This window comes from Leuciscus leuciscus (genome assembly GCF_965113295.1).
Source record: "Leuciscus leuciscus genome assembly, chromosome: 7".
NCBI lineage: Eukaryota > Metazoa > Chordata > Actinopteri > Cypriniformes > Leuciscidae > Leuciscus > Leuciscus leuciscus.
The window spans coordinates 26,270,582-26,294,416 of record NC_138731.1 but is presented as its reverse complement, the minus strand read 5'-3'; the positions used below and the strand labels follow the sequence as shown (position 1 = coordinate 26,294,416).

The following is a 23,835-nucleotide window of genomic DNA, read 5'->3' as shown; positions in this document are numbered from 1 at the left end:
AATGACTGTTAGATTGGCTGTAAACCAGCTGAAAGGATAGGAGCGTTTTTTCCCTTTTGCAGTTGCCGACTAGAGCACACACACACCCACAGACAATATCAGATACCCAGGGCTCACGTGACTTTGTGTTCCATTCCATTACCCATAGCTGAGCGAAGGATGGCTAGGAGGGATGTGGTGTTCCTGCTGGATGGTTCAGATGGCACAAGGAGCTCTTTCCCTGCAATGCGTGACTTTGTTGAGAGGATGGTGGAGAGACTGAATGTGTCTGAGAAAGGAGACCATGTGTCTGTGGTCCAGTACAGCAGAGATCCAGAGGCCCATTTCTATCTTAACACATACTCAAGAAAGGAGGACGTGCTTGACACGCTCAGGGGTCTGATGCACAAAGGAGGGAGACCCCTCAACACAGGGGCAGCTCTGCAGTACGTGAGGGACAATGTCTTCACTGCCTCCTCTGGAAGCAGACTTGTAGAAGGTGTGCCTCAATTACTGATTCTCCTGAGTGGTGGAAAGTCATTTGATAATGTTGACACACCAGCCTCATCCCTGAAAGAGCTGGGAGTGCTTATCTTTGCGATAGGGTCGAGGAGCTCAGACAGCAGGGAACTCCAGAAGATCTCCAATGAGCCTAGTTATGCACTCTCAGTGAGTGACTTTGCTGACCTTCCCAGTGTCCAACAGCAGCTTTTCACCAACATTAACACGGTCTTTGTAGAGGGAACGTCTAGCACCACCACGACGATAGGTAAGAAAAAAGCCAAACCGGCTTCCTGTAATTCCTCTCCTTTTATTATGGTCGTAGAGAAATGTGCCATATTGTTCCTCTAGTTCTAATGAGTTGCGAAGGAAATGTACTTCTTCCTGAAGAGTAAAACTTTACGGGAGGTGGCGCGATATCGAAAACACAAAAAGCATGATCGAGCACCAAGTGTGTAATGCATTGTGTGTGTTTTTTTGTTTTTTTTTCTCTCTCCTTACAATGTCCCCCACCTGACCCACGAATATGTCTGTTTTTAGCTGAGGGCCGTAGACAGAGGAGAGATGTTGTCTTCCTGCTGGATGGATCGGATGCCACTAGGAATGGGTTCCCAGCAATGAAAGAATTTGTGCAAAGAATGGTGGAGAAATTGGAAGTATCTGAGAACAGAGATCAAGTTTCTGTGGTCCAGTACAGCAGAGACCCAGAAGCCCATTTCTATCTAAACACTTTCAAGACAAAGGAAAAAATTCTTGACAGTGTCAGAGGTCTGCGGCACAAAGGAGGCAGACCCCTTTACACGGGGGCAGCGCTCCAGTACGTCATAGACAATGTCTTTACTGCCTCCTCCGGCAGCAGACGGGTGGAGGGTGTGCCGCAGATACTGGTTTTGCTTAGCGGGGGAAGGTCATTTGACAGTGTTGAGGCAGCAGCCTCCTCTCTGAAAGAGCTTGGCATCTTGACTTTTGGAATAGGATCGAGGGGCTCTGATAGCAGAGAATTGCAGAGAATTTCATACGACCCCAATTATGCTCTGTCCGTGTCCGACTTCAGTGAGCTTCCAAATGTCCAAGAGCAGCTCCTGGCCTCTGTCAAGGCTGTTTCAATTCCCATCACTCCAACTTCACAGACTGTTACCGGTACGTGCGTTGCAGTACTTTACAATACACTGTGTCTTGTTTTTCTCCATGATGTCTCTAACCATAGCTCAGAGAGTTAATGAGGTGATGAACCGATGTGTCATTCTGAAGGTTTATGAACGTTATGCACATTACTTGGTGTTAATGATGCTGCTTTCCCCCCTCCTAGCTGATTACGTCACACCCAGAAAGGACATAGTGTTTCTGCTGGACGGTTCAGATGGCACTAGGAATTCTTTCCCAGCTATGCGTGATTTTGTGCAGAGAGTAGTGGAGCAATACACCATAGAGGCAAACAGAGACCGTGTTTCTGTGGTGCAGTACAGTAGAGAAGCCGAGGTCCATTTCTATTTAAATAGCCACACGACAAAGGAAGAGGTTCTTGACCGTGTCAGAGGTCTGAGACACAAAGGAGGTAGACCCCTCTACACGGGGGCAGCTCTCCAGTACGTCAGAGACAATGTATTTACTGCCTCCTCCGGCAGCAGACGGTTGGAGGGTGTGCCGCAGATACTGATCTTGCTTAGCGGGGGAAGGTCATTCGACAGTGTTGATGCAGCAGCCTCCTCCCTGAAAGAGCTTGGCGTCTTGACCTTTGGAATTGGATCGAGGGGCTCTGATAGCAGAGAACTGCAGAGAATCTCATACGACCCCAGTTATGCTCTGTCCGTGACCGACTTCAGTGAGCTCCCAAATGTCCAAGAGCAGCTGCTGGCCTCTGTCCAGGCTGTTGCAATGCCCATCACTCCAGCTTCACCGACTCTCACTGGTATGTGCATGGCAGAACTTTATGACAGCTAGCTCACAGGCTGTGCTTTGTTGATCTCCCTAAGTAGTAATGAGCAGTGGGACCATTACCCACAGCTTAGGTGGTCGATAAGGTGGTTGAATTAATGTGACATTTTTAAGATGTTTTGAAATGACTTGGTGTTAATGATGCTGATTTCTTTTCCTAGCTGATGACGCCATACCCAGAAAGGACGTAGTGTTTTTGCTGGACGGTTCAGATGGCACTAGAAATACATTCCCAGCAATGCGTGATTTTGTGCAACGAGTAGTGGAGCTATTCAACATAGAGGCAAACAGAGACCGTGTTTCTGTGGTGCAGTACAGTAGAGACGCTGATGTCAATTTCTATCTGAATACCTACGCAACAAAAGGGGAGATCCTGAACACTGTCAGAGGTCTGAGGCATAGAGGAGGGAGACCCCTCAACACGGGGGCAGCTCTCCAGTACGTGAGGGACAGTGTCTTCACCGCCTCTGCGGGGAGTAGAAAGCAAGAGGGTGTCCCTCAGATTCTTATCCTCCTCAGTGGAGGACGGTCAGGCGATAACATAGATACACCTGCCTCCACCCTAAAAGAGAGCGGAATCTTGATTTTTGGCATCGGCACCAGAAATTCGAGCAGAGAGGTGCAGAGAATTGCCAACGACCCTACCTATGCACAGTCCATCAATGAATTTTCTGACCTTCCCAGTGTCCAGCAGCAGTTTATCAGCTCCCTCAACAATGCGCTTGGACAAGTCAAGCCGATGACACCTACTGTGGCGGGTAAGACAGATTATCACACGTCTCTAGAAAACAGCACACTGAGCTCTCCTTGCAAAGCGTGCCGTAGACACTAAACGGTTTATGTTAGCGATGCATGTTAGCAGAGGCGGGGGGAAATTAGCCTAACAAGCGATGGGTTTGAACTCTCTGGGGTGTTAAGCAGTGTTGCGTTTTAACGTGTTTGTTTATTCGCTCCTTCGTCAGTTTTAGGCGCAGTTTTTGTCTTTTGATGAAAATATCCTTTAAATTATAGACCTCATTTTGCCGTATTCAGTAAGTTTAGGCAGTTTTACTCTGACCAAAATTAGATGCTATTTTTTAGCAGACAGTAATGACTGTTAGATTGGCTGTAAACCAGCTGAAAGGATAGGAGCGTTTTTTCCCTTTTGCAGTTGCCGACTAGAGCACACACACACCCACAGACAATATCAGATACCCAGGGCTCACGTGACTTTGTGTTCCATTCCATTACCCATAGCTGAGCGAAGGATGGCTAGGAGGGATGTGGTGTTCCTGCTGGATGGTTCAGATGGCACAAGGAGCTCTTTCCCTGCAATGCGTGACTTTGTTGAGAGGATGGTGGAGAGACTGAATGTGTCTGAGAAAGGAGACCATGTGTCTGTGGTCCAGTACAGCAGAGATCCAGAGGCCCATTTCTATCTTAACACATACTCAAGAAAGGAGGATGTGCTTGACACGCTCAGGGGTCTGATGCACAAAGGAGGGAGACCCCTCAACACAGGGGCAGCTCTGCAGTACGTGAGGGACAATGTCTTCACTGCCTCCTCTGGAAGCAGACTTGTAGAAGGTGTGCCTCAGTTACTGATTCTCCTGAGTGGTGGAAAGTCATTTGATAATGTTGACACACCAGCCTCATCCCTGAAAGAGCTGGGAGTGCTTATCTTTGCGATAGGGTCGAGGAGCTCAGACAGCAGGGAACTCCAGAAGATCTCCAATGAGCCTAGTTATGCACTCTCAGTGAGTGACTTTGCTGACCTTCCCAGTGTCCAACAGCAGCTTTTCACCAACATTAACACGGTCTTTGTAGAGGGAACGTCTAGCACCACCACGACGATAGGTAAGAAAAAAGCCAAACCGGCTTCCTGTAATTCCTCTCCTTTTATTATGGTCGTAGAGAAATGTGCCATGTTGTTCCTCTAGTTCTAATGAGTTGCGAAGGAAATGTACTTCTTCCTGAAGAGTAAAACTTTACGGGAGGTGGCGCGATATCGAAAACACAAAAAGCATGATCGAGCACCAAGTGTGTAATGCATTGTGTGTGTTTTTTTGTTTTGTTTTTCTCTCTCCTTACAATGTCCCCCACCTGACCCACGAATATGTCTGTTTTTAGCTGAGGGCCGTAGACAGAGGAGAGATGTTGTCTTCCTGCTGGATGGATCGGATGCCACTAGGAATGGGTTCCCAGCAATGAAAGAATTTGTGCAAAGAATGGTGGAGAAATTGGAAGTATCTGAGAACAGAGATCAAGTTTCTGTGGTCCAGTACAGCAGAGACCCAGAGGCCCATTTCTATCTAAACACTTTCAAGACAAAGGAAAAAATTCTTGACAGTGTCAGAGGTCTGCGGCACAAAGGAGGCAGACCCCTTTACACGGGGGCAGCGCTCCAGTACGTCATAGACAATGTCTTTACTGCCTCCTCCGGCAGCAGACGGGTGGAGGGTGTGCCGCAGATACTGGTTTTGCTTAGCGGGGGAAGGTCATTTGACAGTGTTGAGGCAGCAGCCTCCTCTCTGAAAGAGCTTGGCATCTTGACTTTTGGAATAGGATCGAGGGGCTCTGATAGCAGAGAATTGCAGAGAATTTCATACGACCCCAATTATGCTCTGTCCGTGTCCGACTTCAGTGAGCTTCCAAATGTCCAAGAGCAGCTCCTGGCCTCTGTCAAGGCTGTTTCAATTCCCATCACTCCAACTTCACAGACTGTTACCGGTACGTGCGTTGCAGTACTTTACAATACACTGTGTCTTGTTTTTCTCCATGATGTCTCTAACCATAGCTCAGAGAGTTAATGAGGTGATGAACCGATGTGTCATTCTGAAGGTTTATGAACGTTATGCACATTACTTGGTGTTAATGATGCTGCTTTCCCCCCTCCTAGCTGATTACGTCACACCCAGAAAGGACATAGTGTTTCTGCTGGACGGTTCAGATGGCACTAGGAATTCTTTCCCAGCTATGCGTGATTTTGTGCAGAGAGTAGTGGAGCAATACACCATAGAGGCAAACAGAGACCGTGTTTCTGTGGTGCAGTACAGTAGAGAAGCCGAGGTCCATTTCTATTTAAATAGCTACACGACAAAGGAAGAGGTTCTTGACCGTGTCAGAGGTCTGAGACACAAAGGAGGTAGACCCCTCTACACGGGGGCAGCTCTCCAGTACGTCAGAGACAATGTATTTACTGCCTCCTCCGGCAGCAGACGGTTGGAGGGTGTGCCGCAGATACTGATCTTGCTTAGCGGGGGAAGGTCATTCGACAGTGTTGATGCAGCAGCCTCCTCCCTGAAAGAGCTTGGCGTCTTGACCTTTGGAATTGGATCGAGGGGCTCTGATAGCAGAGAACTGCAGAGAATCTCATACGACCCCAGTTATGCTCTGTCCGTGACCGACTTCAGTGAGCTCCCAAATGTCCAAGAGCAGCTGCTGGCCTCTGTCCAGGCTGTTGCAATGCCCATCACTCCAGCTTCACCGACTCTCACTGGTATGTGCATGGCAGAACTTTATGACAGCTAGCTCACAGGCTGTGCTTTGTTGATCTCCCTAAGTAGTAATGAGCAGTGGGACCATTACCCACAGCTTAGGTAGTCGATGAGGTGGTTGAATTAATGTGACATTTTTAAGATGTTTTGAAATGACTTGGTGTTAATGATGCTGATTTCTTTTCCTAGCTGATGACGCCATACCCAGAAAGGACGTAGTGTTTTTGCTGGACGGTTCAGATGGCACTAGAAATACATTCCCAGCAATGCGTGATTTTGTGCAACAAGTAGTGGAGCTATTCAACATAGAGGCAAACAGAGACCGTGTTTCTGTGGTGCAGTACAGTAGAGACGCTGAGGTCAATTTCTATCTGAATACCTACGCAACAAAAGGGGAGATCCTGAACACTGTCAGAGGTCTGAGGCATAGAGGAGGGAGACCCCTCAACACGGGGGCAGCTCTCCAGTACGTGAGGGACAGTGTCTTCACCGCCTCTGCGGGGAGTAGAAAGCAAGAGGGTGTCCCTCAGATTCTTATCCTCCTCAGTGGAGGACGGTCAGGCGATAACATAGATACACCTGCCTCCACCCTAAAAGAGAGCGGAATCTTGATTTTTGGCATCGGCACCAGAAATTCGAGCAGAGAGGTGCAGAGAATTGCCAACGACCCTACCTATGCACAGTCCATCAATGAATTTTCTGACCTTCCCAGTGTCCAGCAGCAGTTTATCAGCTCCCTCAACAATGCGCTTGGACAAGTCAAGCCGATGACACCTACTGTGGCGGGTAAGACAGATTATCACACGTCTCTAGAAAACAGCACACTGAGCTCTACTTGCAAAGCGTGCCGTAGACACTAAACGGTTTATGTTAGCGATGCATGTTAGCAGAGGCGGGGGGAAATTAGCCTAACAAGCGATGGGTTTGAACTCTCTGGGGTGTTAAGCAGTGTTGCGTTTTAACGTGTTTGTTTATTCGCTCCTTCGTCAGTTTTAGGCGCAGTTTTTGTCTTTTGATGAAAATATCCTTTAAATTATAGACCTCATTTTGCCGTATTCAGTAAGTTTAGGCAGTTTTACTCTGACCAAAATTAGATGCTATTTTTTAGCAGACAGTAATGACTGTTAGATTGGCTGTAAACCAGCTGAAAGGATAGGAGCGTTTTTTCCCTTTTGCAGTTGCCGACTAGAGCACACACACACCCACAGACAATATCAGATACCCAGGGCTCACGTGACTTTGTGTTCCATTCCATTACCCATAGCTGAGCGAAGGATGGCTAGGAGGGATGTGGTGTTCCTGCTGGATGGTTCAGATGGCACAAGGAGCTCTTTCCCTGCAATGCGTGACTTTGTTGAGAGGATGGTGGAGAGACTGAATGTGTCTGAGAAAGGAGACCATGTGTCTGTGGTCCAGTACAGCAGAGATCCAGAGGCCCATTTCTATCTTAACACATACTCAAGAAAGGAGGACGTGCTTGACACGCTCAGGGGTCTGATGCACAAAGGAGGGAGACCCCTCAACACAGGGGCAGCTCTGCAGTACGTGAGGGACAATGTCTTCACTGCCTCCTCTGGAAGCAGACTTGTAGAAGGTGTGCCTCAGTTACTGATTCTCCTGAGTGGTGGAAAGTCATTTGATAATGTTGACACACCAGCCTCATCCCTGAAAGAGCTGGGAGTGCTTATCTTTGCGATAGGGTCGAGGAGCTCAGACAGCAGGGAACTCCAGAAGATCTCCAATGAGCCTAGTTATGCACTCTCAGTGAGTGACTTTGCTGACCTTCCCAGTGTCCAACAGCAGCTTTTCACCAACATTAACACGGTCTTTGTAGAGGGAACGTCTAGCACCACCACGACGATAGGTAAGAAAAAAGCCAAACCGGCTTCCTGTAATTCCTCTCCTTTTATTATGGTCGTAGAGAAATGTGCCATGTTGTTCCTCTAGTTCTAATGAGTTGCGAAGGAAATGTACTTCTTCCTGAAGAGTAAAACTTTACGGGAGGTGGCGCGATATCGAAAACACAAAAAGCATGATCGAGCACCAAGTGTGTAATGCATTGTGTGTGTTTTTTTTTTTTTTTTTTTCTCTCCTTACAATGTCCCCCACCTGACCCACGAATATGTCTGTTTTTAGCTGAGGGCCGTAGACAGAGGAGAGATGTTGTCTTCCTGCTGGATGGATCGGATGCCACTAGGAATGGGTTCCCAGCAATGAAAGAATTTGTGCAAAGAATGGTGGAGAAATTGGAAGTATCTGAGAACAGAGATCAAGTTTCTGTGGTCCAGTACAGCAGAGACCCAGAGGCCCATTTCTATCTAAACACTTTCAAGACAAAGGAAAAAATTCTTGACAGTGTCAGAGGTCTGCGGCACAAAGGAGGCAGACCCCTTTACACGGGGGCAGCGCTCCAGTACGTCATAGACAATGTCTTTACTGCCTCCTCCGGCAGCAGACGGGTGGAGGGTGTGCCGCAGATACTGGTTTTGCTTAGCGGGGGAAGGTCATTTGACAGTGTTGAGGCAGCAGCCTCCTCTCTGAAAGAGCTTGGCATCTTGACTTTTGGAATAGGATCGAGGGGCTCTGATAGCAGAGAATTGCAGAGAATTTCATACGACCCCAATTATGCTCTGTCCGTGTCCGACTTCAGTGAGCTTCCAAATGTCCAAGAGCAGCTCCTGGCCTCTGTCAAGGCTGTTTCAATTCCCATCACTCCAACTTCACAGACTGTTACCGGTACGTGCTTTGCAGTACTTTACAATACACTGTGTCTTGTTTTTCTCCATGATGTCTCTAACCATAGCTCAGAGAGTTAATGAGGTGATGAACCGATGTGTCATTCTGAAGGTTTATGAACGTTATGCACATTACTTGGTGTTAATGATGCTGCTTTCCCCCCTCCTAGCTGATTACGTCACACCCAGAAAGGACATAGTGTTTCTGCTGGACGGTTCAGATGGCACTAGGAATTCTTTCCCAGCTATGCGTGATTTTGTGCAGAGAGTAGTGGAGCAATACACCATAGAGGCAAACAGAGACCGTGTTTCTGTGGTGCAGTACAGTAGAGAAGCCGAGGTCCATTTCTATTTAAATAGCCACACGACAAAGGAAGAGGTTCTTGACCGTGTCAGAGGTCTGAGACACAAAGGAGGTAGACCCCTCTACACGGGGGCAGCTCTCCAGTACGTCAGAGACAATGTATTTACTGCCTCCTCCGGCAGCAGACGGCTGGAGGGTGTGCCGCAGATACTGATCTTGCTTAGCGGGGGAAGGTCATTCGACAGTGTTGATGCAGCAGCCTCCTCCCTGAAAGAGCTTGGCGTCTTGACCTTTGGAATTGGATCGAGGGGCTCTGATAGCAGAGAACTGCAGAGAATCTCATACGACCCCAGTTATGCTCTGTCCGTGACCGACTTCAGTGAGCTCCCAAATGTCCAAGAGCAGCTGCTGGCCTCTGTCCAGGCTGTTGCAATGCCCATCACTCCAGCTTCACCGACTCTCACTGGTATGTGCATGGCAGAACTTTATGACAGCTAGCTCACAGGCTGTGCTTTGTTGATCTCCCTAAGTAGTAATGAGCAGTGGGACCATTACCCACAGCTTAGGTAGTCGATGAGGTGGTTGAATTAATGTGACATTTTTAAGATGTTTTGAAATGACTTGGTGTTAATGATGCTGATTTCTTTTCCTAGCTGATGACGCCATACCCAGAAAGGACGTAGTGTTTTTGCTGGACGGTTCAGATGGCACTAGAAATACATTCCCAGCAATGCGTGATTTTGTGCAACGAGTAGTGGAGCTATTCAACATAGAGGCAAACAGAGACCGTGTTTCTGTGGTGCAGTACAGTAGAGACGCTGAGGTCAATTTCTATCTGAATACCTACGCAACAAAAGGGGAGATCCTGAACACTGTCAGAGGTCTGAGGCATAGAGGAGGGAGACCCCTCAACACGGGGGCAGCTCTCCAGTACGTGAGGGACAGTGTCTTCACCGCCTCTGCGGGGAGTAGAAAGCAAGAGGGTGTCCCTCAGATTCTTATCCTCCTCAGTGGAGGACGGTCAGGCGATAACATAGATACACCTGCCTCCACCCTAAAAGAGAGCGGAATCTTGATTTTTGGCATCGGCACCAGAAATTCGAGCAGAGAGGTGCAGAGAATTGCCAACGACCCTACCTATGCACAGTCCATCAATGAATTTTCTGACCTTCCCAGTGTCCAGCAGCAGTTTATCAGCTCCCTCAACAATGCGCTTGGACAAGTCAAGCCGATGACACCTACTGTGGCGGGTAAGACAGATTATCACACGTCTCTAGAAAACAGCACACTGAGCTCTCCTTGCAAAGCGTGCCGTAGACACTAAACGGTTTATGTTAGCGATGCATGTTAGCAGAGGCGGGGGGAAATTAGCCTAACAAGCGATGGGTTTGAACTCTCTGGGGTGTTAAGCAGTGTTGCGTTTTAACGTGTTTGTTTATTCGCTCCTTCGTCAGTTTTAGGCGCAGTTTTTGTCTTTTGATGAAAATATCCTTTAAATTATAGACCTCATTTTGCCGTATTCAGTAAGTTTAGGCAGTTTTACTCTGACCAAAATTAGATGCTATTTTTTAGCAGACAGTAATGACTGTTAGATTGGCTGTAAACCAGCTGAAAGGATAGGAGCGTTTTTTCCCTTTTGCAGTTGCCGACTAGAGCACACACACACCCACAGACAATATCAGATACCCAGGGCTCACGTGACTTTGTGTTCCATTCCATTACCCATAGCTGAGCGAAGGATGGCTAGGAGGGATGTGGTGTTCCTGCTGGATGGTTCAGATGGCACAAGGAGCTCTTTCCCTGCAATGCGTGACTTTGTTGAGAGGATGGTGGAGAGACTGAATGTGTCTGAGAAAGGAGACCATGTGTCTGTGGTCCAGTACAGCAGAGATCCAGAGGCCCATTTCTATCTTAACACATACTCAAGAAAGGAGGACGTGCTTGACACGCTCAGGGGTCTGATGCACAAAGGAGGGAGACCCCTCAACACAGGGGCAGCTCTGCAGTACGTGAGGGACAATGTCTTCACTGCCTCCTCTGGAAGCAGACTTGTAGAAGGTGTGCCTCAGTTACTGATTCTCCTGAGTGGTGGAAAGTCATTTGATAATGTTGACACACCAGCCTCATCCCTGAAAGAGCTGGGAGTGCTTATCTTTGCGATAGGGTCGAGGAGCTCAGACAGCAGGGAACTCCAGAAGATCTCCAATGAGCCTAGTTATGCACTCTCAGTGAGTGACTTTGCTGACCTTCCCAGTGTCCAACAGCAGCTTTTCACCAACATTAACACGGTCTTTGTAGAGGGAACGTCTAGCACCACCACGACGATAGGTAAGAAAAAAGCCAAACCGGCTTCCTGTAATTCCTCTCCTTTTATTATGGTCGTAGAGAAATGTGCCATGTTGTTCCTCTAGTTCTAATGAGTTGCGAAGGAAATGTACTTCCTCCTGAAGAGTAAAACTTTACGGGAGGTGGCGCGATATCGAAAACACAAAAAGCATGATCGAGCACCAAGTGTGTAATGCATTGTGTGTGTTTTTTTTTTTTTTTTTCTCTCTCCTTACAATGTCCCCCACCTGACCCACGAATATGTCTGTTTTTAGCTGAGGGCCGTAGACAGAGGAGAGATGTTGTCTTCCTGCTGGATGGATCGGATGCCACTAGGAATGGGTTCCCAGCAATGAAAGAATTTGTGCAAAGAATGGTGGAGAAATTGGAAGTATCTGAGAACAGAGATCAAGTTTCTGTGGTCCAGTACAGCAGAGACCCAGAGGCCCATTTCTATCTAAACACTTTCAAGACAAAGGAAAAAATTCTTGACAGTGTCAGAGGTCTGCGGCACAAAGGAGGCAGACCCCTTTACACGGGGGCAGCGCTCCAGTACGTCATAGACAATGTCTTTACTGCCTCCTCCGGCAGCAGACGGGTGGAGGGTGTGCCGCAGATACTGGTTTTGCTTAGCGGGGGAAGGTCATTTGACAGTGTTGAGGCAGCAGCCTCCTCTCTGAAAGAGCTTGGCATCTTGACTTTTGGAATAGGATCGAGGGGCTCTGATAGCAGAGAATTGCAGAGAATTTCATACGACCCCAATTATGCTCTGTCCGTGTCCGACTTCAGTGAGCTTCCAAATGTCCAAGAGCAGCTCCTGGCCTCTGTCAAGGCTGTTTCAATTCCCATCACTCCAACTTCACAGACTGTTACCGGTACGTGCGTTGCAGTACTTTACAATACACTGTGTCTTGTTTTTCTCCATGATGTCTCTAACCATAGCTCAGAGAGTTAATGAGGTGATGAACCGATGTGTCATTCTGAAGGTTTATGAACGTTATGCACATTACTTGGTGTTAATGATGCTGCTTTCCCCCCTCCTAGCTGATTACGTCACACCCAGAAAGGACATAGTGTTTCTGCTGGACGGTTCAGATGGCACTAGGAATTCTTTCCCAGCTATGCGTGATTTTGTGCAGAGAGTAGTGGAGCAATACACCATAGAGGCAAACAGAGACCGTGTTTCTGTGGTGCAGTACAGTAGAGAAGCCGAGGTCCATTTCTATTTAAATAGCCACACGACAAAGGAAGAGGTTCTTGACCGTGTCAGAGGTCTGAGACACAAAGGAGGTAGACCCCTCTACACGGGGGCAGCTCTCCAGTACGTCAGAGACAATGTATTTACTGCCTCCTCCGGTAGCAGACGGTTGGAGGGTGTGCCGCAGATACTGATCTTGCTTAGCGGGGGAAGGTCATTCGACAGTGTTGATGCAGCAGCCTCCTCCCTGAAAGAGCTTGGCGTCTTGACCTTTGGAATTGGATCGAGGGGCTCTGATAGCAGAGAACTGCAGAGAATCTCATACGACCCCAGTTATGCTCTGTCCGTGACCGACTTCAGTGAGCTCCCAAATGTCCAAGAGCAGCTGCTGGCCTCTGTCCAGGCTGTTGCAATGCCCATCACTCCAGCTTCACCGACTCTCACTGGTATGTGCATGGCAGAACTTTATGACAGCTAGCTCACAGGCTGTGCTTTGTTGATCTCCCTAAGTAGTAATGAGCAGTGGGACCATTACCCACAGCTTAGGTGGTCGATAAGGTGGTTGAATTAATGTGACATTTTTAAGATGTTTTGAAATGACTTGGTGTTAATGATGCTGATTTCTTTTCCTAGCTGATGACGCCATACCCAGAAAGGACGTAGTGTTTTTGCTGGACGGTTCAGATGGCACTAGAAATACATTCCCAGCAATGCGTGATTTTGTGCAACGAGTAGTGGAGCTATTCAACATAGAGGCAAACAGAGACCGTGTTTCTGTGGTGCAGTACAGTAGAGACGCTGAGGTCAATTTCTATCTGAATACCTACGCAACAAAAGGGGAGATCCTGAACACTGTCAGAGGTCTGAGGCATAGAGGAGGGAGACCCCTCAACACGGGGGCAGCTCTCCAGTACGTGAGGGACAGTGTCTTCACCGCCTCTGCGGGGAGTAGAAAGCAAGAGGGTGTCCCTCAGATTCTTATCCTCCTCAGTGGAGGACGGTCAGGCGATAACATAGATACACCTGCCTCCACCCTAAAAGAGAGCGGAATCTTGATTTTTGGCATCGGCACCAGAAATTCGAGCAGAGAGGTGCAGAGAATTGCCAACGACCCTACCTATGCACAGTCCATCAATGAATTTTCTGACCTTCCCAGTGTCCAGCAGCAGTTTATCAGCTCCCTCAACAATGCGCTTGGACAAGTCAAGCCGATGACACCTACTGTGGCGGGTAAGACAGATTATCACACGTCTCTAGAAAACAGCACACTGAGCTCTCCTTGCAAAGCGTGCCGTAGACACTAAACGGTTTATGTTAGCGATGCATGTTAGCAGAGGCGGGGGGAAATTAGCCTAACAAGCGATGGGTTTGAACTCTCTGGGGTGTTAAGCAGTGTTGCGTTTTAACGTGTTTGTTTATTCGCTCCTTCGTCAGTTTTAGGCGCAGTTTTTGTCTTTTGATGAAAATATCCTTTAAATTATAGACCTCATTTTGCCGTATTCAGTAAGTTTAGGCAGTTTTACTCTGACCAAAATTAGATGCTATTTTTTAGCAGACAGTAATGACTGTTAGATTGGCTGTAAACCAGCTGAAAGGATAGGAGCGTTTTTTCCCTTTTGCAGTTGCCGACTAGAGCACACACACACCCACAGACAATATCAGATACCCAGGGCTCACGTGACTTTGTGTTCCATTCCATTACCCATAGCTGAGCGAAGGATGGCTAGGAGGGATGTGGTGTTCCTGCTGGATGGTTCAGATGGCACAAGGAGCTCTTTCCCTGCAATGCGTGACTTTGTTGAGAGGATGGTGGAGAGACTGAATGTGTCTGAGAAAGGAGACCATGTGTCTGTGGTCCAGTACAGCAGAGATCCAGAGGCCCATTTCTATCTTAACACATACTCAAGAAAGGAGGATGTGCTTGACACGCTCAGGGGTCTGATGCACAAAGGAGGGAGACCCCTCAACACAGGGGCAGCTCTGCAGTACGTGAGGGACAATGTCTTCACTGCCTCCTCTGGAAGCAGACTTGTAGAAGGTGTGCCTCAGTTACTGATTCTCCTGAGTGGTGGAAAGTCATTTGATAATGTTGACACACCAGCCTCATCCCTGAAAGAGCTGGGAGTGCTTATCTTTGCGATAGGGTCGAGGAGCTCAGACAGCAGGGAACTCCAGAAGATCTCCAATGAGCCTAGTTATGCACTCTCAGTGAGTGACTTTGCTGACCTTCCCAGTGTCCAACAGCAGCTTTTCACCAACATTAACACGGTCTTTGTAGAGGGAACGTCTAGCACCACCACGACGATAGGTAAGAAAAAAGCCAAACCGGCTTCCTGTAATTCCTCTCCTTTTATTATGGTCGTAGAGAAATGTGCCATGTTGTTCCTCTAGTTCTAATGAGTTGCGAAGGAAATGTACTTCTTCCTGAAGAGTAAAACTTTACGGGAGGTGGCGCGATATCGAAAACACAAAAAGCATGATCGAGCACCAAGTGTGTAATGCATTGTGTGTGTTTTTTTGTTTTGTTTTTCTCTCTCCTTACAATGTCCCCCACCTGACCCACGAATATGTCTGTTTTTAGCTGAGGGCCGTAGACAGAGGAGAGATGTTGTCTTCCTGCTGGATGGATCGGATGCCACTAGGAATGGGTTCACAGCAATGAAAGAATTTGTGCAAAGAATGGTGGAGAAATTGGAAGTATCTGAGAACAGAGATCAAGTTTCTGTGGTCCAGTACAGCAGAGACCCAGAGGCCCATTTCTATCTAAACACTTTCAAGACAAAGGAAAAAATTCTTGACAGTGTCAGAGGTCTGCGGCACAAAGGAGGCAGACCCCTTTACACGGGGGCAGCGCTCCAGTACGTCATAGACAATGTCTTTACTGCCTCCTCCGGCAGCAGACGGGTGGAGGGTGTGCCGCAGATACTGGTTTTGCTTAGCGGGGGAAGGTCATTTGACAGTGTTGAGGCAGCAGCCTCCTCTCTGAAAGAGCTTGGCATCTTGACTTTTGGAATAGGATCGAGGGGCTCTGATAGCAGAGAATTGCAGAGAATTTCATACGACCCCAATTATGCTCTGTCCGTGTCCGACTTCAGTGAGCTTCCAAATGTCCAAGAGCAGCTCCTGGCCTCTGTCAAGGCTGTTTCAATTCCCATCACTCCAACTTCACAGACTGTTACCGGTACGTGCGTTGCAGTACTTTACAATACACTGTGTCTTGTTTTTCTCCATGATGTCTCTAACCATAGCTCAGAGAGTTAATGAGGTGATGAACCGATGTGTCATTCTGAAGGTTTATGAACGTTATGCACATTACTTGGTGTTAATGATGCTGCTTTCCCCCCTCCTAGCTGATTACGTCACACCCAGAAAGGACATAGTGTTTCTGCTGGACGGTTCAGATGGCACTAGGAATTCTTTCCCAGCTATGCGTGATTTTGTGCAGAGAGTAGTGGAGCAATACACCATAGAGGCAAACAGAGACCGTGTTTCTGTGGTGCAGTACAGTAGAGAAGCCGAGGTCCATTTCTATTTAAATAGCTACACGACAAAGGAAGAGGTTCTTGACCGTGTCAGAGGTCTGAGACACAAAGGAGGTAGACCCCTCTACACGGGGGCAGCTCTCCAGTACGTCAGAGACAATGTATTTACTGCCTCCTCCGGCAGCAGACGGTTGGAGGGTGTGCCGCAGATACTGATCTTGCTTAGCGGGGGAAGGTCATTCGACAGTGTTGATGCAGCAGCCTCCTCCCTGAAAGAGCTTGGCGTCTTGACCTTTGGAATTGGATCGAGGGGCTCTGATAGCAGAGAACTGCAGAGAATCTCATACGACCCCAGTTATGCTCTGTCCGTGACCGACTTCAGTGAGCTCCCAAATGTCCAAGAGCAGCTGCTGGCCTCTGTCCAGGCTGTTGCAATGCCCATCACTCCAGCTTCACCGACTCTCACTGGTATGTGCATGGCAGAACTTTATGACAGCTAGCTCACAGGCTGTGCTTTGTTGATCTCCCTAAGTAGTAATGAGCAGTGGGACCATTACCCACAGCTTAGGTAGTCGATGAGGTGGTTGAATTAATGTGACATTTTTAAGATGTTTTGAAATGACTTGGTGTTAATGATGCTGATTTCTTTTCCTAGCTGATGACGCCATACCCAGAAAGGACGTAGTGTTTTTGCTGGACGGTTCAGATGGCACTAGAAATACATTCCCAGCAATGCGTGATTTTGTGCAACAAGTAGTGGAGCTATTCAACATAGAGGCAAACAGAGACCGTGTTTCTGTGGTGCAGTACAGTAGAGACGCTAAGGTCAATTTCTATCTGAATACCTACGCAACAAAAGGGGAGATCCTGAACACTGTCAGAGGTCTGAGGCATAGAGGAGGGAGACCCCTCAACACGGGGGCAGCTCTCCAGTACGTGAGGGACAGTGTCTTCACCGCCTCTGCGGGGAGTAGAAAGCAAGAGGGTGTCCCTCAGATTCTTATCCTCCTCAGTGGAGGACGGTCAGGCGATAACATAGATACACCTGCCTCCACCCTAAAAGAGAGCGGAATCTTGATTTTTGGCATCGGCACCAGAAATTCGAGCAGAGAGGTGCAGAGAATTGCCAACGACCCTACCTATGCACAGTCCATCAATGAATTTTCTGACCTTCCCAGTGTCCAGCAGCAGTTTATCAGCTCCCTCAACAATGCGCTTGGACAAGTCAAGCCGATGACACCTACTGTGGCGGGTAAGACAGATTATCACACGTCTCTAGAAAACAGCACACTGAGCTCTACTTGCAAAGCGTGCCGTAGACACTAAACGGTTTATGTTAGCGATGCATGTTAGCAGAGGCGGGGGGAAATTAGCCTAACAAGCGATGGGTTTGAACTCTCTGGGGTGTTAAGCAGTGTTGCGTTTTAACGTGTTTGTTTATTCGCTCCTTCGTCAGTTTTAGGCGCAGTTTTTGTCTTTTGATGAAAATATCCTTTAAATTATAGACCTCATTTTGCCGTATTCAGTAAGTTTAGGCAGTTTTACTCTGACCAAAATTAGATGCTATTTTTTAGCAGACAGTAATGACTGTTAGATTGGCTGTAAACCAGCTGAAAGGATAGGAGCGTTTTTTCCCTTTTGCAGTTGCCGACTAGAGCACACACACACCCACAGACAATATCAGATACCCAGGGCTCACGTGACTTTGTGTTCCATTCCATTACCCATAGCTGAGCGAAGGATGGCTAGGAGGGATGTGGTGTTCCTGCTGGATGGTTCAGATGGCACAAGGAGCTCTTTCCCTGCAATGCGTGACTTTGTTGAGAGGATGGTGGAGAGACTGAATGTGTCTGAGAAAGGAGACCATGTGTCTGTGGTCCAGTACAGCAGAGATCCAGAGGCCCATTTCTATCTTAACACATACTCAAGAAAGGAGGACGTGCTTGACACGCTCAGGGGTCTGATGCACAAAGGAGGGAGACCCCTCAACACAGGGGCAGCTCTGCAGTACGTGAGGGACAATGTCTTCACTGCCTCCTCTGGAAGCAGACTTGTAGAAGGTGTGCCTCAGTTACTGATTCTCCTGAGTGGTGGAAAGTCATTTGATAATGTTGACACACCAGCCTCATCCCTGAAAGAGCTGGGAGTGCTTATCTTTGCGATAGGGTCGAGGAGCTCAGACAGCAGGGAACTCCAGAAGATCTCCAATGAGCCTAGTTATGCACTCTCAGTGAGTGACTTTGCTGACCTTCCCAGTGTCCAACAGCAGCTTTTCACCAACATTAACACGGTCTTTGTAGAGGGAACGTCTAGCACCACCACGACGATAGGTAAGAAAAAAGCCAAACCGGCTTCCTGTAATTCCTCTCCTTTTATTATGGTCGTAGAGAAATGTGCCATGTTGTTCCTCTAGTTCTAATGAGTTGCGAAGGAAATGTACTTCTTCCTGAAGAGTAAAACTTTACGGGAGGTGGCGCGATATCGAAAACACAAAAAGCATGATCGAGCACCAAGTGTGTAATGCATTGTGTGTGTTTTTTTTGTTTTTTTTTCTCTCCTTACAATGTCCCCCACCTGACCCACGAATATGTCTGTTTTTAGCTGAGGGCCGTAGACAGAGGAGAGATGTTGTCTTCCTGCTGGATGGATCGGATGCCACTAGGAATGGGTTCCCAGCAATGAAAGAATTTGTGCAAAGAATGGTGGAGAAATTGGAAGTATCTGAGAACAGAGATCAAGTTTCTGTGGTCCAGTACAGCAGAGACCCAGAGGCCCATTTCTATCTAAACACTTTCAAGACAAAGGAAAAAATTCTTGACAGTGTCAGAGGTCTGCGGCACAAAGGAGGCAGACCCCTTTACACGGGGGCAGCGCTCCAGTACGTCATAGACAATGTCTTTACTGCCTCCTCCGGCAGCAGACGGGTGGAGGGTGTGCCGCAGATACTGGTTTTGCTTAGCGGGGGAAGGTCATTTGACAGTGTTGAGGCAGCAGCCTCCTCTCTGAAAGAGCTTGGCATCTTGACTTTTGGAATAGGATCGAGGGGCTCTGATAGCAGAGAATTGCAGAGAATTTCATACGACCCCAATTATGCTCTGTCCGTGTCCGACTTCAGTGAGCTTCCAAATGTCCAAGAGCAGCTCCTGGCCTCTGTCAAGGCTGTTTCAATTCCCATCACTCCAACTTCACAGACTGTTACCGGTACGTGCTTTGCAGTACTTTACAATACACTGTGTCTTGTTTTTCTCCATGATGTCTCTAACCATAGCTCAGAGAGTTAATGAGGTGATGAACCGATGTGTCATTCTGAAGGTTTATGAACGTTATGCACATTACTTGGTGTTAATGATGCTGCTTTCCCCCCTCCTAGCTGATTACGTCACACCCAGAAAGGACATAGTGTTTCTGCTGGACGGTTCAGATGGCACTAGGAATTCTTTCCCAGCTATGCGTGATTTTGTGCAGAGAGTAGTGGAGCAATACACCATAGAGGCAAACAGAGACCGTGTTTCTGTGGTGCAGTACAGTAGAGAAGCCGAGGTCCATTTCTATTTAAATAGCCACACGACAAAGGAAGAGGTTCTTGACCGTGTCAGAGGTCTGAGACACAAAGGAGGTAGACCCCTCTACACGGGGGCAGCTCTCCAGTACGTCAGAGACAATGTATTTACTGCCTCCTCCGGCAGCAGACGGCTGGAGGGTGTGCCGCAGATACTGATCTTGCTTAGCGGGGGAAGGTCATTCGACAGTGTTGATGCAGCAGCCTCCTCCCTGAAAGAGCTTGGCGTCTTGACCTTTGGAATTGGATCGAGGGGCTCTGATAGCAGAGAACTGCAGAGAATCTCATACGACCCCAGTTATGCTCTGTCCGTGACCGACTTCAGTGAGCTCCCAAATGTCCAAGAGCAGCTGCTGGCCTCTGTCCAGGCTGTTGCAATGCCCATCACTCCAGCTTCACCGACTCTCACTGGTATGTGCATGGCAGAACTTTATGACAGCTAGCTCACAGGCTGTGCTTTGTTGATCTCCCTAAGTAGTAATGAGCAGTGGGACCATTACCCACAGCTTAGGTAGTCGATGAGGTGGTTGAATTAATGTGACATTTTTAAGATGTTTTGAAATGACTTGGTGTTAATGATGCTGATTTCTTTTCCTAGCTGATGACGCCATACCCAGAAAGGACGTAGTGTTTTTGCTGGACGGTTCAGATGGCACTAGAAATACATTCCCAGCAATGCGTGATTTTGTGCAACGAGTAGTGGAGCTATTCAACATAGAGGCAAACAGAGACCGTGTTTCTGTGGTGCAGTACAGTAGAGACGCTGAGGTCAATTTCTATCTGAATACCTACGCAACAAAAGGGGAGATCCTGAACACTGTCAGAGGTCTGAGGCATAGAGGAGGGAGACCCCTCAACACGGGGGCAGCTCTCCAGTACGTGAGGGACAGTGTCTTCACCGCCTCTGCGGGGAGTAGAAAGCAAGAGGGTGTCCCTCAGATTCTTATCCTCCTCAGTGGAGGACGGTCAGGCGATAACATAGATACACCTGCCTCCACCCTAAAAGAGAGCGGAATCTTGATTTTTGGCATCGGCACCAGAAATTCGAGCAGAGAGGTGCAGAGAATTGCCAACGACCCTACCTATGCACAGTCCATCAATGAATTTTCTGACCTTCCCAGTGTCCAGCAGCAGTTTATCAGCTCCCTCAACAATGCGCTTGGACAAGTCAAGCCGATGACACCTACTGTGGCGGGTAAGACAGATTATCACACGTCTCTAGAAAACAGCACACTGAGCTCTCCTTGCAAAGCGTGCCGTAGACACTAAACGGTTTATGTTAGCGATGCATGTTAGCAGAGGCGGGGGGAAATTAGCCTAACAAGCGATGGGTTTGAACTCTCTGGGGTGTTAAGCAGTGTTGCGTTTTAACGTGTTTGTTTATTCGCTCCTTCGTCAGTTTTAGGCGCAGTTTTTGTCTTTTGATGAAAATATCCTTTAAATTATAGACCTCATTTTGCCGTATTCAGTAAGTTTAGGCAGTTTTACTCTGACCAAAATTAGATGCTATTTTTTAGCAGACAGTAATGACTGTTAGATTGGCTGTAAACCAGCTGAAAGGATAGGAGCGTTTTTTCCCTTTTGCAGTTGCCGACTAGAGCACACACACACCCACAGACAATATCAGATACCCAGGGCTCACGTGACTTTGTGTTCCATTCCATTACCCATAGCTGAGCGAAGGATGGCTAGGAGGGATGTGGTGTTCCTGCTGGATGGTTCAGATGGCACAAGGAGCTCTTTCCCTGCAATGCGTGACTTTGTTGAGAGGATGGTGGAGAGACTGAATGTGTCTGAGAAAGGAGACCATGTGTCTGTGGTCCAGTACAGCAGAGATCCAGAGGCCCATTTCTATCTTAACACATACTCAAGAAAGGAGGACGTGCTTGACACGCTCAGGGGTCTGATGCACAAAGGAGGGAGACCCCTCAACACAGGGGCAGCTCTGCAGTACGTGAGGGACAATGTCTTCACTGCCTCCTCTGGAAGCAGACTTGTAGAAGGTGTGCCTCAGTTACTGATTCTCCTGAGTGGTGGAAAGTCATTTGATAATGTTGACACACCAGCCTCATCCCTGAAAGAGCTGGGAGTGCTTATCTTTGCGATAGGGTCGAGGAGCTCAGACAGCAGGGAACTCCAGAAGATCTCCAATGAGCCTAGTTATGCACTCTCAGTGAGTGACTTTGCTGACCTTCCCAGTGTCCAACAGCAGCTTTTCACCAACATTAACACGGTCTTTGTAGAGGGAACGTCTAGCACCACCACGACGATAGGTAAGAAAAAAGCCAAACCGGCTTCCTGTAATTCCTCTCCTTTTATTATGGTCGTAGAGAAATGTGCCATGTTGTTCCTCTAGTTCTAATGAGTTGCGAAGGAAATGTACTTCTTCCTGAAGAGTAAAACTTTACGGGAGGTGGCGCGATATCGAAAACACAAAAAGCATGATCGAGCACCAAGTGTGTAATGCATTGTGTGTGTTTTTTTTTTTTTTTTTTCTCTCCTTACAATGTCCCCCACCTGACCCACGAATATGTCTGTTTTTAGCTGAGGGCCGTAGACAGAGGAGAGATGTTGTCTTCCTGCTGGATGGATCGGATGCCACTAGGAATGGGTTCCCAGCAATGAAAGAATTTGTGCAAAGAATGGTGGAGAAATTGGAAGTATCTGAGAACAGAGATCAAGTTTCTGTGGTCCAGTACAGCAGAGACCCAGAGGCCCATTTCTATCTAAACACTTTCAAGACAAAGGAAAAAATTCTTGACAGTGTCAGAGGTCTGCGGCACAAAGGAGGCAGACCCCTTTACACGGGGGCAGCGCTCCAGTACGTCATAGACAATGTCTTTACTGCCTCCTCCGGCAGCAGACGGGTGGAGGGTGTGCCGCAGATACTGGTTTTGCTTAGCGGGGGAAGGTCATTTGACAGTGTTGAGGCAGCAGCCTCCTCTCTGAAAGAGCTTGGCATCTTGACTTTTGGAATAGGATCGAGGGGCTCTGATAGCAGAGAATTGCAGAGAATTTCATACGACCCCAATTATGCTCTGTCCGTGTCCGACTTCAGTGAGCTTCCAAATGTCCAAGAGCAGCTCCTGGCCTCTGTCAAGGCTGTTTCAATTCCCATCACTCCAACTTCACAGACTGTTACCGGTACGTGCTTTGCAGTACTTTACAATACACTGTGTCTTGTTTTTCTCCATGATGTCTCTAACCATAGCTCAGAGAGTTAATGAGGTGATGAACCGATGTGTCATTCTGAAGGTTTATGAACGTTATGCACATTACTTGGTGTTAATGATGCTGCTTTCCCCCCTCCTAGCTGATTACGTCACACCCAGAAAGGACATAGTGTTTCTGCTGGACGGTTCAGATGGCACTAGGAATTCTTTCCCAGCTATGCGTGATTTTGTGCAGAGAGTAGTGGAGCAATACACCATAGAGGCAAACAGAGACCGTGTTTCTGTGGTGCAGTACAGTAGAGAAGCCGAGGTCCATTTCTATTTAAATAGCCACACGACAAAGGAAGAGGTTCTTGACCGTGTCAGAGGTCTGAGACACAAAGGAGGTAGACCCCTCTACACGGGGGCAGCTCTCCAGTACGTCAGAGACAATGTATTTACTGCCTCCTCCGGCAGCAGACGGCTGGAGGGTGTGCCGCAGATACTGATCTTGCTTAGCGGGGGAAGGTCATTCGACAGTGTTGATGCAGCAGCCTCCTCCCTGAAAGAGCTTGGCGTCTTGACCTTTGGAATTGGATCGAGGGGCTCTGATAGCAGAGAACTGCAGAGAATCTCATACGACCCCAGTTATGCTCTGTCCGTGACCGACTTCAGTGAGCTCCCAAATGTCCAAGAGCAGCTGCTGGCCTCTGTCCAGGCTGTTGCAATGCCCATCACTCCAGCTTCACCGACTCTCACTGGTATGTGCATGGCAGAACTTTATGACAGCTAGCTCACAGGCTGTGCTTTGTTGATCTCCCTAAGTAGTAATGAGCAGTGGGACCATTACCCACAGCTTAGGTAGTCGATGAGGTGGTTGAATTAATGTGACATTTTTAAGATGTTTTGAAATGACTTGGTGTTAATGATGCTGATTTCTTTTCCTAGCTGATGACGCCATACCCAGAAAGGACGTAGTGTTTTTGCTGGACGGTTCAGATGGCACTAGAAATACATTCCCAGCAATGCGTGATTTTGTGCAACGAGTAGTGGAGCTATTCAACATAGAGGCAAACAGAGACCGTGTTTCTGTGGTGCAGTACAGTAGAGACGCTGAGGTCAATTTCTATCTGAATACCTACGCAACAAAAGGGGAGATCCTGAACACTGTCAGAGGTCTGAGGCATAG

General features: G+C 47.9%; 9 protein-coding genes and 2 pseudogenes across 18 annotated transcripts in view; all 11 read left to right on the top strand.

Moving 5' to 3' along the window:
• The window catches only part of LOC309503725 (collagen alpha-3(VI) chain-like), a 113,209-nt gene that overhangs the window by 23,900 nt on the left and 65,474 nt on the right, over window positions 1-23,835 (top strand). The gene's annotated exons all lie outside the window — the stretch shown is intronic.
• Window positions 28-831, top strand: LOC309503738 (collagen alpha-3(VI) chain-like; the record flags this gene model as incomplete). Its single annotated transcript, XM_082176511.1, has 1 exon — window positions 28-831. Exon 1 carries the CDS (start codon window positions 160-162, stop codon window positions 829-831), a length of 672 nt encoding a protein of 223 aa, XP_082032637.1. The 5' UTR covers window positions 28-159.
• Window positions 939-1,700, top strand: LOC309503730 (collagen alpha-3(VI) chain-like; the record flags this gene model as incomplete). The annotated part of the gene is made up of 1 exon (XM_082176504.1): window positions 939-1,700. The coding sequence occupies one exon, from the start codon at window positions 939-941 to the stop codon at window positions 1,698-1,700; it is 762 nt and encodes a 253-aa protein (XP_082032630.1).
• LOC309503735 (collagen alpha-3(VI) chain-like) lies at window positions 1,712-2,483 on the top strand. The gene has a single exon (XM_082176508.1). The coding sequence runs from the start codon at window positions 1,765-1,767 to the stop codon at window positions 2,419-2,421; it is 657 nt and encodes a 218-aa protein (XP_082032634.1). The 5' UTR covers window positions 1,712-1,764; the 3' UTR covers window positions 2,422-2,483.
• LOC309502583 (collagen alpha-3(VI) chain-like) lies at window positions 3,266-7,838 on the top strand (the record flags this gene model as incomplete). The annotated part of the gene is made up of 7 exons (XM_082174985.1): window positions 3,266-4,314; window positions 4,525-5,124; window positions 5,192-5,924; window positions 5,989-5,993; window positions 6,081-6,677; window positions 6,931-6,950; window positions 7,020-7,838. The coding sequence occupies exons 1-7, from the start codon at window positions 3,663-3,665 to the stop codon at window positions 7,836-7,838; spliced, it is 3,426 nt and encodes a 1,141-aa protein (XP_082031111.1). The 5' UTR covers window positions 3,266-3,662.
• Window positions 7,946-8,629, top strand: LOC309502582 (collagen alpha-3(VI) chain-like; the record flags this gene model as incomplete). Its single annotated transcript, XM_082174984.1, has 1 exon — window positions 7,946-8,629. A coding segment is annotated over one exon (684 nt), but the record flags the coding sequence as incomplete, so codon positions are not given.
• On the top strand, window positions 8,658-9,430 carry LOC309503731 (collagen alpha-3(VI) chain-like). Its single transcript, XM_082176505.1, has one exon. It carries the CDS (start codon window positions 8,676-8,678, stop codon window positions 9,426-9,428), a length of 753 nt encoding a protein of 250 aa, XP_082032631.1. The 5' UTR covers window positions 8,658-8,675; the 3' UTR covers window positions 9,429-9,430.
• LOC309502581 (collagen alpha-3(VI) chain-like) lies at window positions 9,515-14,859 on the top strand (annotated as a pseudogene). The gene is made up of 5 exons: window positions 9,515-11,328; window positions 11,436-12,926; window positions 13,087-13,683; window positions 13,937-13,956; window positions 14,026-14,859. The product of its transcript is annotated as a collagen alpha-3(VI) chain-like (transcript).
• LOC309503739 (collagen alpha-1(XII) chain-like) lies at window positions 15,088-15,714 on the top strand (the record flags this gene model as incomplete). Its single annotated transcript, XM_082176512.1, has 1 exon — window positions 15,088-15,714. Exon 1 carries the CDS (start codon window positions 15,112-15,114, stop codon window positions 15,712-15,714), a length of 603 nt encoding a protein of 200 aa, XP_082032638.1. The 5' UTR covers window positions 15,088-15,111.
• On the top strand, window positions 15,729-16,679 carry LOC309503734 (collagen alpha-3(VI) chain-like). Its single transcript, XM_082176507.1, has one exon. The coding sequence runs from the start codon at window positions 15,779-15,781 to the stop codon at window positions 16,433-16,435; it is 657 nt and encodes a 218-aa protein (XP_082032633.1). The 5' UTR covers window positions 15,729-15,778; the 3' UTR covers window positions 16,436-16,679.
• LOC309502580 (collagen alpha-3(VI) chain-like) lies at window positions 17,278-23,832 on the top strand (annotated as a pseudogene). Its single transcript has 6 exons — window positions 17,278-18,335; window positions 18,388-19,932; window positions 20,093-20,689; window positions 20,943-20,962; window positions 21,032-21,837; window positions 21,890-23,832. The product of its transcript is annotated as a collagen alpha-3(VI) chain-like (transcript).